The sequence below is a fragment of the Piliocolobus tephrosceles genome, chromosome 8, assembly GCF_002776525.5.
Source record: "Piliocolobus tephrosceles isolate RC106 chromosome 8, ASM277652v3, whole genome shotgun sequence".
NCBI classification, from domain to species: Eukaryota; Metazoa; Chordata; class Mammalia; order Primates; family Cercopithecidae; genus Piliocolobus; species Piliocolobus tephrosceles.
Genome location: NC_045441.1, coordinates 79,625,409 through 79,640,481, shown reverse-complemented (window position 1 = coordinate 79,640,481; position 15,073 = coordinate 79,625,409). Strand labels below are relative to the sequence as shown.

The following is a 15,073-nucleotide window of genomic DNA, read 5'->3' as shown; positions in this document are numbered from 1 at the left end:
CTAATCTACACATTTATTAATATAAAACTTTAATCAGTGAACAAAATTTAATGAAAGGATCAGTTTCTATACTTTTTTCTTAATACATCACTTTCCTGTTATAAAGATCAAGTGATTTGAATCACATGTAATGCCTAGCATCTAGTCAAATAGCATTTGATTTTTCAGATTTTTTTCTACTGATATTTTTAAGTCAACAAAACAAATTTTAAAATCTAAAAAATATATTATACACCAATAGTTAAGTTTCTAGTTACCGCTCATTCATGTTAGTCCTCTAAGTTATGGATAATTAAATCAAAACCTGGAAGTCAACATTTCTAACAGATATTTCACAATGGGTTTCCACTTGACATTAAAGAAATTAAGAGATACTATTTCATGAACCATTATAAGCAAACCTTACCTCATCTTCGGAATCAGAAGAACTGCTGGAAGAATCAGAGCTCGATGAAGAAGAAGATGAATACTTGACCAAGCACAAAACAATTAAAGCTTGTGAGATGCGAGAATTTTTTTCTTTTACAAAGTCTCTCAAATACTTAGTGAAATCAATCTAGTGTCTGAGAAACAGATGCCATATTCATAAGTCATAAATATGAAAATATAAAATGTCACACTTGTTCCCCGTACAAAAGCTCAACAACTTAACATATGTGGCCATGGTCACCAATCTTTCTCTTTAAATAGCAACAGAAAATTTACTAGGTTATAAGGTGGTTGGCACCTTTTTTTATATCAGTGATAGAACAAAACCACTCTTCACAATCAAAGAACCTCTAAGTTCCTTGACTCATCTAGAGTTTAAGTTACCTTTAGCATACAAGTTAAACAAATTATTCTTACTTTTTTTGTTGGCTCTTAATTATAACATTTAGAAAAATGGAAAACTTTGCTCACCCTACCAGATTTCTTCTTTTCTTTTTTCTTTCTCTAAGTGGAAACAAAAGTACAAGTCTAAATAAGCTGGTGTGAGTTTCCAAATGCATCTATTAACAGTAGTATACAACAGCATTATTATGAAAATCCAACTATGAGATGAAGAATAGCAATAAACTAAAAGTGGTGTTACCTGTCTTTTTTTGGATGAGCTCTCACTTCCACTTAATAATTTCTCCCTGTGTTTTTCCAGTTCTTTCTTCCAGTTCTACAAAAAGGTTATAAACACCATCAGAGGCTATCTATCGTTTCTAATACACCTAATATACAGAGACAGCCACTGCTTCCTTCCCTCCATCCTCTAATACCTCTCACCCATCTCAGCTTCTAATTATAGTAAAAGAAACACAGGTGCCAATCCTTGACCCTATCACCAAAGGACCTTCTACCGGCTCTTTTCAAAGAGCATATTAAGGGATAGGGGTTCTGTATTATTGAGAGGCAGGTATTATTACTGAAGCTGAGGTCTCTTTTCAACAAAGATGGCTAGATTCTCCGTCTAGTCTGTAAAAGTTGAATTAATCGCTACTGTGATTGATACATTATATACATGTTTGTAATCAAAACAAGCAAACAGACTGGGTATAATGGCTTACACCTGTCATCATAGTACTTTGGGAGGTTAAGGTGGGAAGATCGCTTGAGCTCAGAAGTTGGAGACCAGCCTGGGCAACATAGTGAGATACTGTCTCTATTAAAAATAAAAAAAATTAGCTGGGCATAGTGGCCTGCAACTGTGGTCCCGGCTACTCGGGAGGCTGAAGTGGGAGGACTGCTCAACCCTAACTTGGAATCCAAGTTATCCGAGTCTTAGATGACTTACAAGATGATTATTCTCTATCTTTTAAAGCATCCACGTAAATATAAACTTGTATTCACTATAACAATAACACTTCTAAAATACAGAACCTCTTTAACTGAGAGAGCTACGCCCAAATACTTAGGGTATTTTTTTTTTTTTTAATGGAGAAAAGGCGGTGGGTGGGGGGGGTCTTACTTTGTTGCCCAGGTTGGTCTTGAACTCCTGGCCTCCCGTTTTGGCCTCCCAAAGTGCTGGAATTATAGGTGTGAGCCACCATAACTGTCCAAATTAGTCTTTTTTTTAACAGGTGCTTTTTACAAACCTCATTCATTTTTTCTTCAAATTCAGCCAAAGCCTTGGAGCCTTTCTTTTTCTTTTCTAGTTGCTCTTTTACTTCTTCCCTTAAAAAACAGAATGAAAAAATAAAATTTCAAGCAATTCAAATTAGATAAATGCTTACAAATAAGACAAAAAAATTTCATAAACTCTTTTAAATATTCTAATAGACCGCTATTCAATGTTGGTATTTCTTTGCTCGCATCTATAAAAATAAATTACCATAATAAAGCCTATGAGATAACACTCATCACTCCTTTTCTAAATATGGATTATAAGAGCAAATACACCAAACATCTAAGCACTTACAACAGGCACTATTTAAAATACATTTTCATTTAATCCTCACAAAAACCCTGTGGGAAAAGGTATGGATCCCCATTTTACAGATAAAGAAACCGAAGCTTGGAGAAGGTAAGAAATCCACCTAAAGTCATAAACCTGGCAGTTTTCAGTGTTAGGATGCCCTAAAATCTATCTGACTGAACTACTGTATTCTATATATGACCCATTTAATAAGGTAGCTAACATGCTGTGCAGAGAAGAGTTAATACAGCTCGCCTGATGGCTTATTCTTGGAAAGACGTACTTAAAAGACTGGCCCTAGAGGCGCATCTGGGAACTTGAATTTGGAGGATTCTTGCTATTCTCTGATAAGAGCAGATCATTGTGCCTAAACTGTTTCTACAAACAACGTAGTTCAAGCTAAATACCTGTTTTCCTTCTGGGAATCTGGACTTTTTTTTTTTTTTTTTAAGAGACAAGGCCTTGCTCTGTCACCCAGGCTAGAATGCAGTGGTGTGATCATAGTTCACTGTAATCTTCAACTCCTGGCCTCAAGCAATCCTTCTGCCTCAGGATCCCAAGTAACTAAGACTACAGGCATGTACTACCACATCCAGCTAATTTAAAAAAAAAAAATATATATATATATATATATTTTGTGTGTGTGTGTGTGTGTGTGTGTATATATATATATATATATATATTTTGTGCAGACAGCATCTTGCTATGTTGCCCAGGCTGATCTCAAACTCCTGGCCTCAAGCGATCCTCCTGCCTCAGCTTCCCAAAGTGCTGAAACTCTAGGCATGAGCAACCATGCCCAGCCCTGGAATCTGGAATTTTGGTACATGACAGGCAAAGCCTGATCAGCCTCAATAAAACCCTGGGCACTGAGTCTCTAATGAGCTTCAGTTGGTTGCCAATATCTCATATGTATTATCACAACTCCTTACTAAGGGAATTAAGTGCCTCTCATGTGATCCCACTAGGAGAGGACCCTTCAAAGCCTGCTCCAGGACTTGGACAAACTTTGTTCCATGTGCCTTTTCCTTTTGCTGATTGTGCTTGGTAGCCTTTCACAGTAATACATCTTATCATGAGTACGACTATCTGCTGAAACTCCAGTGAGTCCCTATGAGTTACTCAACCTGAGGGCTATCTTGATGATCTGTGATACACATATAATATATTTAGGTGGACATTTCCCCTTGAAAAATTCATTCCCTCTCCCCATTAAAACATACTTTGTTTTGGGATAATGCATTTTCTGGTATGCTGCAATGGTTAACAATGGCACTGACACCCACTGGTAAACAATCCTTACTTCCTATTTAACTCAAAGGAAGGATTCCCTATTATACATAAGCATACTTTTCAACCAGTTGCCCAGTTTTTAGGTGCACTTGGGATTCTGAAGTTAACAGCTCTAAAGCCTGTGTCACATGTTGTCTCAGGAGTATGGTATTAATAAGCAAGACATACTAAAGAATAACATGGCCCATACTCTGATGCTTTATGTAAAAAAATCAGTAAGTTTTTCTAATTCATTGAAAAGATGGCAGATAAAACTGGAAACAAAGTTGAATATTATTCTTCCTGATATCTGGTTACACCTCACTAAAGGACAACACTACTTAAACTCACTAAATAGCTCTGACCACTGCAAGGTTAAGATCTTTTATGGGACAGTGAAGAGATTGGTATGAAAAAGCTACCTGGCAGTGCTTTGGCCATACTGGGTAGTGGGTTCTCAAATGTTTGCTTTTTAATTGTACATGCATGTGTTTCACACATTCAAAAGAAAGCATATATCAAATGCTACTTAAAAAAAATTATTCATCTGGTAATTGCTTGGCAATCAATAAAATCAATTAAAGTCTTAAGAATAAACTTTAAAAAGTTGATAAAAAGCTTATAAATAGGTAAAGTGTTTCACAAATACCAGGTAGGCCTTGGTCGATTCAGATAATCTTGTATTGTTGGCCCTGAAGACTGGACTGGACCCCTTGATCTCGCCATGGCTATTGGGTTCATATAGGCCTTGGGGAAAGAACAACAATTAATTCCATTAAAGCAACCATTAAACATGCAAAAGCTCACTTACTCATCAAGTAATCTTTACTATAAATACATAATATATCCAGCTAAGTATATGCAATCCGACTAACCAACTTTTCATTCTAAAAAAATTAATTTAACCCTCTTTTAAGCCTTAAAAGTTTGGGAGATAATATTAAAGTTTGGGAGAAAATGTGTGTGTGTGTGTGTGTTTTACAAGATATTTGATGAAATAACAGATACCTCTGACCTACTGATGGCTTTACAGCTCTTTCTCCTAAAGCCCAGTAATCCTGTGAGGGTGATACCAGTATGTTCACTAGAAAATTAAGAAACTCAAATCCAGACTGGGTGCAGTTGCTCATGCCTGTAATCCCAGCACTTTGGGGGCTGAGGCAGGTGGAACACCTGCGGTCAGGAGTTCAAGACCAGCCTGGCCAACATGGTGAAACCCTGTCTCTACTAAAAATACAAAAATTAGGCGTGGTGGCACATGCTTGTAATCCTAGCTACTCGGGAGGCTGAGACAGGAGAATCACTTGAACCCAGGAGGTGGAGGTTGCGGTGAGCTGAGATTGTGCCACTGCACTCCAGCCTGGGCGACACAGCGAGACTCCCTCTTACAATAACATAACATAACATATAACATAACACAACATAACATAACATAACATAAATTCAATTCAATTCCAAAGAAGTTGAATAAGATCGAACTCTAAATTCATTGTTTATTCAACTACATTTTGTCTCCCAGGAAATACTACGTCATACTGATGACAATTTTATTCACAAATAGTTAACATCAAAAATTATACACAGGCAACACAAAAATAAACAGAACATCAAAATGTAAAAGTTTGTGCATCAAAGGACACTGTTAAGAGTGAAAAGACAATTCACAGAATGAGAGAAAATATTTGTAAATCATAAATCTAGTAAGAGATTAATATCCAGAATGTAAAACAAGCTCCTACAACTTAACAACAACAAAAAAAACCCCAAGTAATTAAAAAATGGGCAGAAGACTTGAATAGGTATTTCTCTAAAGAAGGTATACAGTAAATGGCCAATAAACACATAAAAAATGTTCAGTATCACTAGTCATTAGGGAAATGTAAATTGAAACCACAAAGAGATGCCATTCTATACCTATTAGGATGGCTACTATCAAGCAGAAAATTGCAAGGGTTAGCAAGGATGCAGATAAACTGGAACCCTTTCACATTGCTGGTGGGAATGTAAAATGGTGTGGCCACTGTGGAAGACAGTTCAGTGGTTCCTCAAAAAGTTAAATATAAAACTACCACATGATCCTATATAACACTTCTAGGTATACACCCAAAAGAATTCAAAGAAGGGACTAAACAGATACTTGTACACAAATGTTCACAACCGCAGGATTCACAAAAGCTGAAATGTGGAAACAATGCAAATGTCTATCCATGGACAAATGGATAAACAAAACTGTGGTATAAACATACAATGGAATATTATTCAGCCTTAAAAAAGAATGCAATTCTGACACATACTATAAGCAACCCGGATCAGCCTTGAAAATATGCTAAATGATATAAAACAAGAAAAACAAAAAGGAACAAATACATGATTCCATTTATATTTGATACCTAGAAAAGAAAGTAGAATGGAGGTTAACCAGGGTCTGGGGAGAAGAGGAATTTGGGAGTTTACTGTTTAATGGATACAGAGGTTCTTGTTTGGGATGATGAAAATAGATAGTGATGATGGTTGCATAACAGTATGAATGTACTGAATGTCACTAAACTATACACTTAGAAACAGTTAAAATGGTAAATTTTGTTATATATATTTTAGCTTAAAACATCTGCAAAAATTTAAATCATGCTGTCTACTACACTTACTACAGCAGAAAAATATTTTAGAGATTTTTTTCAAAAATATATTGAGGCAAAACAAAGCAAAAGGTTTCTTTGTTATTGACAGTGTCTAGCAAAGCGATGTTGTTTTGTTAAAACTACTGATGTACAGTCTGGTCTTTAATTCATTCTCTATCTCTTATATTTAGTTTTTCCAAATTTAAGTCAATAAAAATTTTATTTATTACTATTATTATTATTTTTTAAAAGGGTCAGCCAGGCACGGTGGCTCACGCCTGTAATCCTAGCACTTTGGGAGGCCAGGGCGGGTGTATCACCTGAAGTCAGGAGTTTGAGACCAGCCCGGCCAACGTGGCGAAACCCTGTCTCTACTAAAAACACAAAAATTAGCCAAGTGTGGTGGCGGGCGCCTATAATCTTGGCTACTCAGGAGGCTGAGGCAGGAAAATCACTTGAACCCAGGAGGCAGAGGTTGCACTGAGTTGAGACTGTGCCACTTCACTCTCTAGCCTGGACGAAAGAGCGAAACTCTGTCTCAAACAACAACAACAACAACAAAAAAAAAACCCGACAGGGTCTTGTTCTTTTGCCCAGGCTGGAGTACAGTGGTGAGTGGTGTGATCATAGCTCACTGCAGCTTCGAAAAATCCCCCTACCTCGGCCTCTTGAGTAGCTAGTACAACAGGTGTGAGCCACCATGCCCAGTCAACAGACATTTATGAAACTCTTCTACTTTTTAAATAAAAATAATTTTGATTGAAAATGACTATCCTCAAGGTTGGTTGAAGGCATTATACCTTGTAATAATCCAAAATAAGTGAAAGGAAACAATATATTTGTTGCATTTTATTTAACAAAATCTATGAAAATGACCATCATTTCTTTCCCAGCTTTATAACAGATAAAAGTTATATACTTCCAGATTTCTCTGTCAGAGTAATCAATATAAAACCAGCATAAACAACACACACTGAGAACCCTTACCATTCAACTGACACAGCCTAATTACTTGGAATGAAAAAGACAAATCTTTGACATACTTTTCTACAAGCAAGAACAAATGCTAGAGCCCCTAATGTCATGAATGTTTACAGAATCAGGGCAAGATGTGGATATCAAATGCAATGTTAAAGCCAGAGGCATATTGTTATTTTTTTTGTATAAAATGTTATACCCTCAAAGATTTCATTCAACTGCTTTTGCTAAGCATTTCGATTAGCTGGTGTGGAAGTATGACAAACTATGAAGGCAGAAATGAAGACAATGAAAGCAAGTACCATGTGCAGCTTAGTTCACTGTTTGTAAAACAGGAGTATTATTTGTACTGTTCAACACAGTTAAGTTTGGCTCAAAGTGTCCTCCTATTTGGGTAATAAAATGTGGCCCAAAAGGCCAGGTGCACTGGCTCACACCTGTAATCTAGCACTTTGGGAGGGTGAGGTGGGAGGAGCTTGAGCTCAGGAGAGACTAACCTTGTCTCTACTGAAAAAACAAAACAAAGCAAAAACCCTCTGTATATGGTGAAGTGCAACCTGGCGTGATGTGCAAATAAGTTCTAGCCTAATCTAAGAGTATGCCCTCTTAACCAATCAACTGAGTCTCAGCCAATCACAGGAGCCCAATCCTCAAACAATCCCAAATAGAAGGTTGTCAAATTATGCCCAAATAAGGCAAACTCAGAACTGCACCAATCAGGGAATCTCTGTATGTCATTTCCTGTTGCAAATATAGGTCACCAGGATGTAGAACATCTTCCTCCAGTTCTAGAATCTTTTTCTTGCTCAAATGACCTTTGTTAAATTTAACTGGTTTCAGGTTTTTGTTTTTAACAATATTGATCACATTCTAATTTCCTTGGTATCACGTCATAATTTTGGCAGTACCTAATGGCAAAATATTTTAGGTTAGAATTGTAAAAATTGTTCATTTCCAAAGAGTGCAAATATATACATATCAAGGATATTCAGGTCTAAATTACTAAAACAGCAAACACTGAAAACACCCAAATAGCTATCAAACTGGGATTCGCTAAATATATTAAAGTATACTCCCTATGAAATATTATGTAGCTACTAAAATCAACGAAGTAGATCCATAGTTCCTGATAAGATGTTTAAGATTTCTCAAGTGAAAAGCAGAGGCAAGTTGCCAAAAAAAAGAATTATTTTAATAAATAACTAAAAATTTAAAAGTTAGGCTGCATGTGCACCAAAATATAAAGGAAAACATCTATATTCATTCACACTGGAGAAAACAATTTTAAATAATGATTACCTTTATAAAACAAAAAAGGTAACTGCATAAACATTATTATGGTAATAATAAAGGTAAACAAAATGACAAAAATCCAACCACAATACTGCCATTCCAACTCAGAGAACCGAACTATACTTATGTAAAAATTCACAGATAATGCAGTGGCAATTTTTCATTCTAATGAAAAAAAAATCGTAACATTTACCATGTTTTACAGTCTTCAAGTTATCTAGCATGTATCTTTAAAGTACATTAATATTTTTACTGTCTTACTGTGTACTATCAAACTGCTTTTATAAAGTACATACCAACCCATTCCTACTTTTCAGAGAAAAATAATAGTAAAGTAGTATATTCACATGCTAGGACTACGGGTACAATTAGATGAACTACTGCTGAATAACGCTTACTTTTACGCTTTTGACCAAACACTATCTCAGTCTGCTTAAATACACTCCAAATATCTCCATTATTTATTTCAATTATAATAGCAATATTTTTAAAAGTGCATCTTATGTTCTAGGCTCCATGCAAAACACTTGATAGTCTGCTCTTATTCATTAAGCAACAATACTTTTCTTTCAAACTATGCACAACAGAAAGCTTTTAAAACAAGAAAAGTAACTATTTTTACAAAGGTACAAGAGTTTTCATTTTTGAATCAGTGTGAAAAATAATGATCCTAACATTAACTGGGTGGCATGGTAAAGCATTCACTAAAATACAGAGATCGTGTAACTTCTTGAAACACTTCACTATCACTTAATCATAAATACTGTGACCTTTAAATCAAACATTCACATCCATATGTAACTAGAATTGTCTGTGGCTTCAAACTCCTGCATGAGTTTAGATAACAGAAAATGATTTGTTTCTGAAACTCAGGATGGCAAATTGGTCTCAAGGGGATATGTATGTGGGCAGGTACAAAAAGAGCAACGCAGCAAAACTGGCTAAAGACACAATGTGCAGAATTTCATTTGTCAATTTGATCACCTATTTTTATCTAGAGGATACAACTATTTTAGAGGGCTCAAAGTAGCATAAAAGAACATGAAGAACACTTTGGAAAACAACAGGCACAAAAGGTGGCCATCAGGAACTTAAGAGTCCATTACAAGTCCTGAATTAAAACGTTCAATGATAAAAACTGTTCAAGAATGTACACCAAGAGTGAACCCTAATGTAAACTACTGACTCGGGGTGATGATGATGCGTCAATGTAGGTTCATCAAATGTAACAAATGTACCACCCTGCTGGTGCTGGTGAATGTTGATAATGGCAGAGCTGTACAAGTGTGGAGGTATATGGGAACCCTCTGTACTTTCTGTTCAATTTTGCTATGAACCTAAAACTGCTCTAAAAATAAAAATGTAAAAAACTGTTCAACCTGAAATTCACTGGGGTTTTTTTTGGAAAGCAATCCTATCATCTTTAAAACTATGATTGTATCATCAATGCAAAAAAGAACAGGAACTGTTTTTGAGACAATCTCAAAAAATGCCAGTATTTTCAGAGGCAAATATTCATTTTGTTGCTCCAAATCAAGTGTTATGGCAAAACTATGGAGTCAGTAAAAAGATCAGTGGTTGCCACACTTGGGGGCAGGGGCGATAGAGGAATGGCTAGGCAGAACAGAGGATTTTTACTCTTTATGATACTATATTGGCGAACGCAAGTCATTATAAATTTGTTGGCCACGTGTGGTGGCACTCCTGTAATCCAAGCACTTTTGGAGGCCAAGACGGGAGGACTGCTTGAGGCCAGGAATTCGAGACCAGCCTGGGCAGCAGGGTGAAACCCCATCTCTACAAAAAAACGACAAAAAATTAGCCAGGTGTGGTGGCATGCACCTGTGGTCCTAGCTACTTGGGAGGCTGAGGTAAGAGTATCTCTTGAGCCTGGGAAGTTGAAGCTGCAATGAGCCATGATGGCGACACTGCATTCCAGCTTGGGCAACAGAGTGAGACCCTGTCTCAAAATAAATAAATAAATAAATAAATTCGTCCAAGCCCATAGAGAATGAATACTAAGAGTCAGCACTAATATAAACTACTGACTGGATGATAGTAATATGTCAACGTAGGTTCATCAATTGTAACAAATGTACACTCTGGTGAAGGATGTTCATAATGGGGAGGCTATGCATGAGTGGGGCCAGGAGGTAAACGGGTTATCTTTGTACTTTCCTCTCAATTTTGCTGTAAAACTAAAACTGCTTAAAAAAACAAAACAAAACAAAAACAAAGTCTTAAAAAGAAAATCAAGAGTTAAGACGTACAGAACTGTCAGATGACTGAAGTTTTGGTCCCAGTTTAAACAGTCTTACCCCTCCTCTATGCAATGAGGAGACTGAATTAGACAATCTATGTCTTCTACCTCTTAATTTCTTGTTCTTAATCCCAATCTTTGAAGTGCATACAAAATGTTACCAGAATACTCTGTGCCATGGCTGCATACCAACAGTAAGTAGAGCCCAGAGCTAGCAAAACGTTCTAGTAAATGAAGCTAATTTGGTAAGTTTTTCAAATGCTTTAAACGGATGTTTAAACCAAAACGTTTCTTCAGTAATATGAAACATTTTAGGTCTGTATATGAAACTGCATCCAAGGTCAGGTGATCTCTAAACATTCAAGGCCCAAGGGTATTAAAAGAGCCCAAATATTCAAACACCTAAGGATGCTCCTATGCTGAAACGGTGTTATGCTACATCACTTCAACGCCATGACAATCAAGATACCACAACCAAGTCTCACCTGCAGCCAGGAGAAAGAACATCCTGCTATCTTGTAATCAAGATTCACTACCACAGTGGTTCCTAGACGTTTTCCATTATAAAGACTATACAGAACTACAAAGCTTTTAAGATGGTGAAATGGTTTGGATCTGTGTCCCCGCCCAAATCTCATGTTGAACTGTAATCCCCAATGTTGGAGGTGGGGCCTAGTCGTAGGTGACTGGATCACGGGGGCGGAGTTCTCATGAATGGTTTAGCATCCCCCCCCCCCCCCCCCCCCGGCACTGTATACAGATAAGAGTTCTCAAGAGATGCCGTTGTTGAAAACTGTAGCACCTCTCCCCATCTCTCTCTTGGTCCTGCTCCTGCCATGTAAGACGCCTGTTCCTGCTTTGCCTTCCACCATGAGTAACAGCTCCCTGAGGCCTCCCCAGAAGCAGATGCCGCTAAACTTTCTGTATAGCCCATAGAACCGTGAGCCAATTAAACCCTTTATAAATTATCCAGTCTCAGGGTTTTCTTTATAAAAGCCATGCAAGAACTGGCTAATACCGATGGCAAGTGTCATCATTTCATAAATGTAAGTCTCCTTTGGCGCGAGACACACAGTTTGCAAATAATTGTTGAACAAAAAAGCGAGTTCAAGAAACGTAGCACATTCGTTTTACGTGCATTTTCCTCATTTTGCTACTCTGGCTAAAACTTTGTCACAGGCAAGCCCAGGAACTGTCAGGCTGCAACCTAAGCTTATTGTTATTTCATTATGTTTACTACCCATTCAATCTGATTCATAACCTGAGTTTTATCAGCTCCCCGGCCCCAGCGATCTAGAATGCTTTCCTCCCATCTCCGCTTCTCAAAAGCATCTTTTCTTCTGAATGCCTTTAGAATTTCTCATATCTGTCAAGAACCACTTCCTACTCTTTCTGCTATAAGTTATTTATGTATCTCTTTTATCTCATTTACTAGAGTAATAATTTTCATGCTCAGTACTCGCTCACACATCTTGCCTTTTGTGGTTTCAATTATTCTGTAAGGTTGTAGATAATAACGATCTCCTTTAATAAACTAAGGCACAGAGAAGAAAAGTAACTTGTTCTAGGTCATCCAACTTCCGACGGAACAAAACTTTTGTGTTGGACTCGAAAGCCAACAACTATTTTCACGCCATTCATTCCTTCACAGTGTCTATGGGTGCCAGGTCCTATAGGGCGCTGGAAACACGAAGGCCAATGCTGCCATCCCATTTTCAAACGGGAGCCTGCTTGTCGCTAAAATCAGACGCGCTGCTAGCCCTCCGGGACCAGTCGAGGCCTCTGTGCCTCCCTCCCACTTGGGTGCGCAGTTGGAGAGGGGTGCGCAGTTGCAGCGGGGTACGCAGTTGCAGAGGGGTGCGGACCTGGGGTGGCCGATACCGAGGAGCGGGTGAGTCGGGCGCCTCCCAGGGCCTAAGACTTCGGAGTTACATGGCGGGGCGGGGAAGGGGGATTTCCTCGAGCCCTCGCGGTTCTAAGTGGGCACTGAGGGCCCGCGTCCAGGAAGCAAGGGTGCAAAGGAGCAGCGCCAGAAAGAGAGGCGAGGTGAAGGAAAAGGGGCGGGCAAGAGAGAGCTGGGACCCTAAAGCGCCAACTGCGTGCGCGGCGCACGCGCATCTGGGATCGGCGGAGGGTGCTGGGTCTCTGGGCCACACATCCGAGGGCTCCCGCTTGCCCTCCGGCCCGGCCGGGAACAGCGAGGGGTCTCGCTGTCCTGCCGCCCGGCCCTGCGTCGCCCTGTTGTTTTCCCCGCTGAGTACTCACCACCCGATTGTCCCGCTTCCCCATGGTGCTGGATTGAGCGTACAGTCGCACGCCAAGGAAAACCGGGCCGGAGAGACGGCAGAAGCAGGACCGCCACAGGTCCTCCTACCGCCTCCCCACTCCGCCCAGAGAGCGGCACCAGGCGGACTCGACAGCCGCGCTCGGCTACAGCGCCCCCTATCTCTGTGGAGGACAGCCGGCTCCAGCGATCGCTGCAGCTGGCTGAGCGCCTGCGGGAGTCCGGTTGTTTATTAGGCACCCAAGAGCAGTCGACCCTGCACTTATGCACCGGAGTCCCATCAAGGCAGCTCGCTTCAGTTTGGCCTTGGATTGTTTTGCTTTCTTCCATTCTTTTTTTTTTTTTTTGAGACAGAGTCTCGCTCCGTCGACCAGGCTGGAGTGCAGTGCACGATCTCGGCTCACTGCAGCCTCCACCTCCCGGGTTCAAGCGATTTTCCTGCCTCAGCATCCCGAGTAGCTGAGATTACAGGCGGCCGTCAACACGCTGGGCTAAATTTTTTGTATTGTTAGTAGAGACAGGGTTTTACCATGTTGGCCAGGCTGGTCTATAACTCCTGACCTCAAGTGATCTGCCCGCCTCGACCCAAAGTGCTGGGATTACAAGCGTGAGCCACTGTGCTTGGCCTTTCTTCCATTCTTGATGCGCTGAAATATGCGAGGGTACACAAAGATTCTCCCGATGCTTATTTTGTGCTTGACAGAGTGCAAGTGCTGGGGACAAAATGAGGACCAAGGAGCCTTGGTCCCTCAGGGAGCCCATCAGCTGGTGGGGGGAAAGGCAGTGCTGTCATAGACGCCGCTAACAAAATCACCCTCTAATTTCAATCCCATTCATTCATCACCTATGCATTCATTTCACACTTATTTTTGAACATGTTGTCACTAACGGGGTGGCTGGAAGCTGGAGCTGGGTAGGGCACAAAGATGATTAAGAAAAATCGCTATTGTCAAGGGGCCTGTTTATAAACTCGTAAGGGTGATAAACACACACGGTCAAGTTTACTGCATAGCATATCATAACATTGGCACTTCCGTACCGCAACTTTAAGGAAGATGATCTGGGCTCCAGAGAAGATAATCACATTTAGTAAAGCGACCCTTCTGGGTTCATCTTAGCACGTGTCATTAGGAAGTAGTTGAAAATCCATTAGGATCTTCTCCGGACTCTTGGAAATGGCAAAATGGGAATTACACTCATTACATACAAGAACATGCTTTAAAGTCATCTTTCCCAATCTCTGCCTCCCTGCATTTTTCATGCTACACTATATGACAGATGTTCCCGACTGCCATTTTCTGTCTCAAAACTTTTCCAAACTCTCACATGCAGTCCTTGGTGGTTCTGCTCCCTACTAAGTATTGATTATTTCTCAGTAACCCACTTTCCAAAATGAGGCCTCCAATCTCTCATTTTTCCTCCTCCTCCGTTACCCCTGACTTAAGCTGGGGACTCTGACTAAAGACAGGCTTCTTTTTATACACAAGACGAAGAGGAGAACCTGTTAATGTTAAGTTATTCTTTCTTTCCTGGCTTATTTTTCATGTGTTAAATATTGTAGGCATTTGATAGATATTATTTTTAATACTCCAACATGATAATCATGAGAATGCCTGTGAGATAATATAGTTTCTTTTTCTTCTTCAGCTCCTTGGTTGGCTGATTGTACAGAACACAGAAATTTTTAAAAATATGGTATAAGTCAACAGAAAGGTTGTATTTCCTTTAGAAGTCTCTCTCTCTCTCTCTGCCAATGTACACAACCCCTCCTGGATGAAACATGAATCCCTGGGGGGAGAGAGAAACAAGAAAATGACCAGGGGCCTGTGGAGATAACAAAGATGGCAAGAGCTACCGGGAGCTGATCTGAGTAGACGCCATAAAGACCAAATCAGTCCAAGACTTCTCAGGATATAATTCAGTGACAGTAGAAATCTTTACACATTCTCTGCACATGTGTGATCTGCTAATAAATACACTTCCCT

At 39.5% G+C, this 15,073-nt stretch overlaps 1 protein-coding gene across 2 annotated transcripts in view; it reads right to left on the bottom strand.

Moving 5' to 3' along the window:
- The window catches only part of FAM133B (family with sequence similarity 133 member B), a 29,757-nt gene extending 16,554 nt beyond the window's left edge, over positions 1–13,203 (bottom strand). For both annotated transcript variants that reach the window (XM_023226615.2, XM_023226616.2), the window contains exons 1-6: positions 13,070–13,203; positions 4,305–4,402; positions 2,064–2,142; positions 1,073–1,147; positions 901–933; positions 407–469 (exon numbers count right to left, since the gene is read on the bottom strand). In XM_023226615.2, the coding sequence (XP_023082383.1) occupies positions 407–469; positions 901–933; positions 1,073–1,147; positions 2,064–2,142; positions 4,305–4,402; positions 13,070–13,093 (372 nt within the window). In that variant the 5' untranslated portion in view covers positions 13,094–13,203. The remainder of the gene's footprint in view (positions 1–406; positions 470–900; positions 934–1,072; positions 1,148–2,063; positions 2,143–4,304; positions 4,403–13,069) is intronic.
- Positions 13,204–15,073: the final 1,870 nt, after the last annotated feature.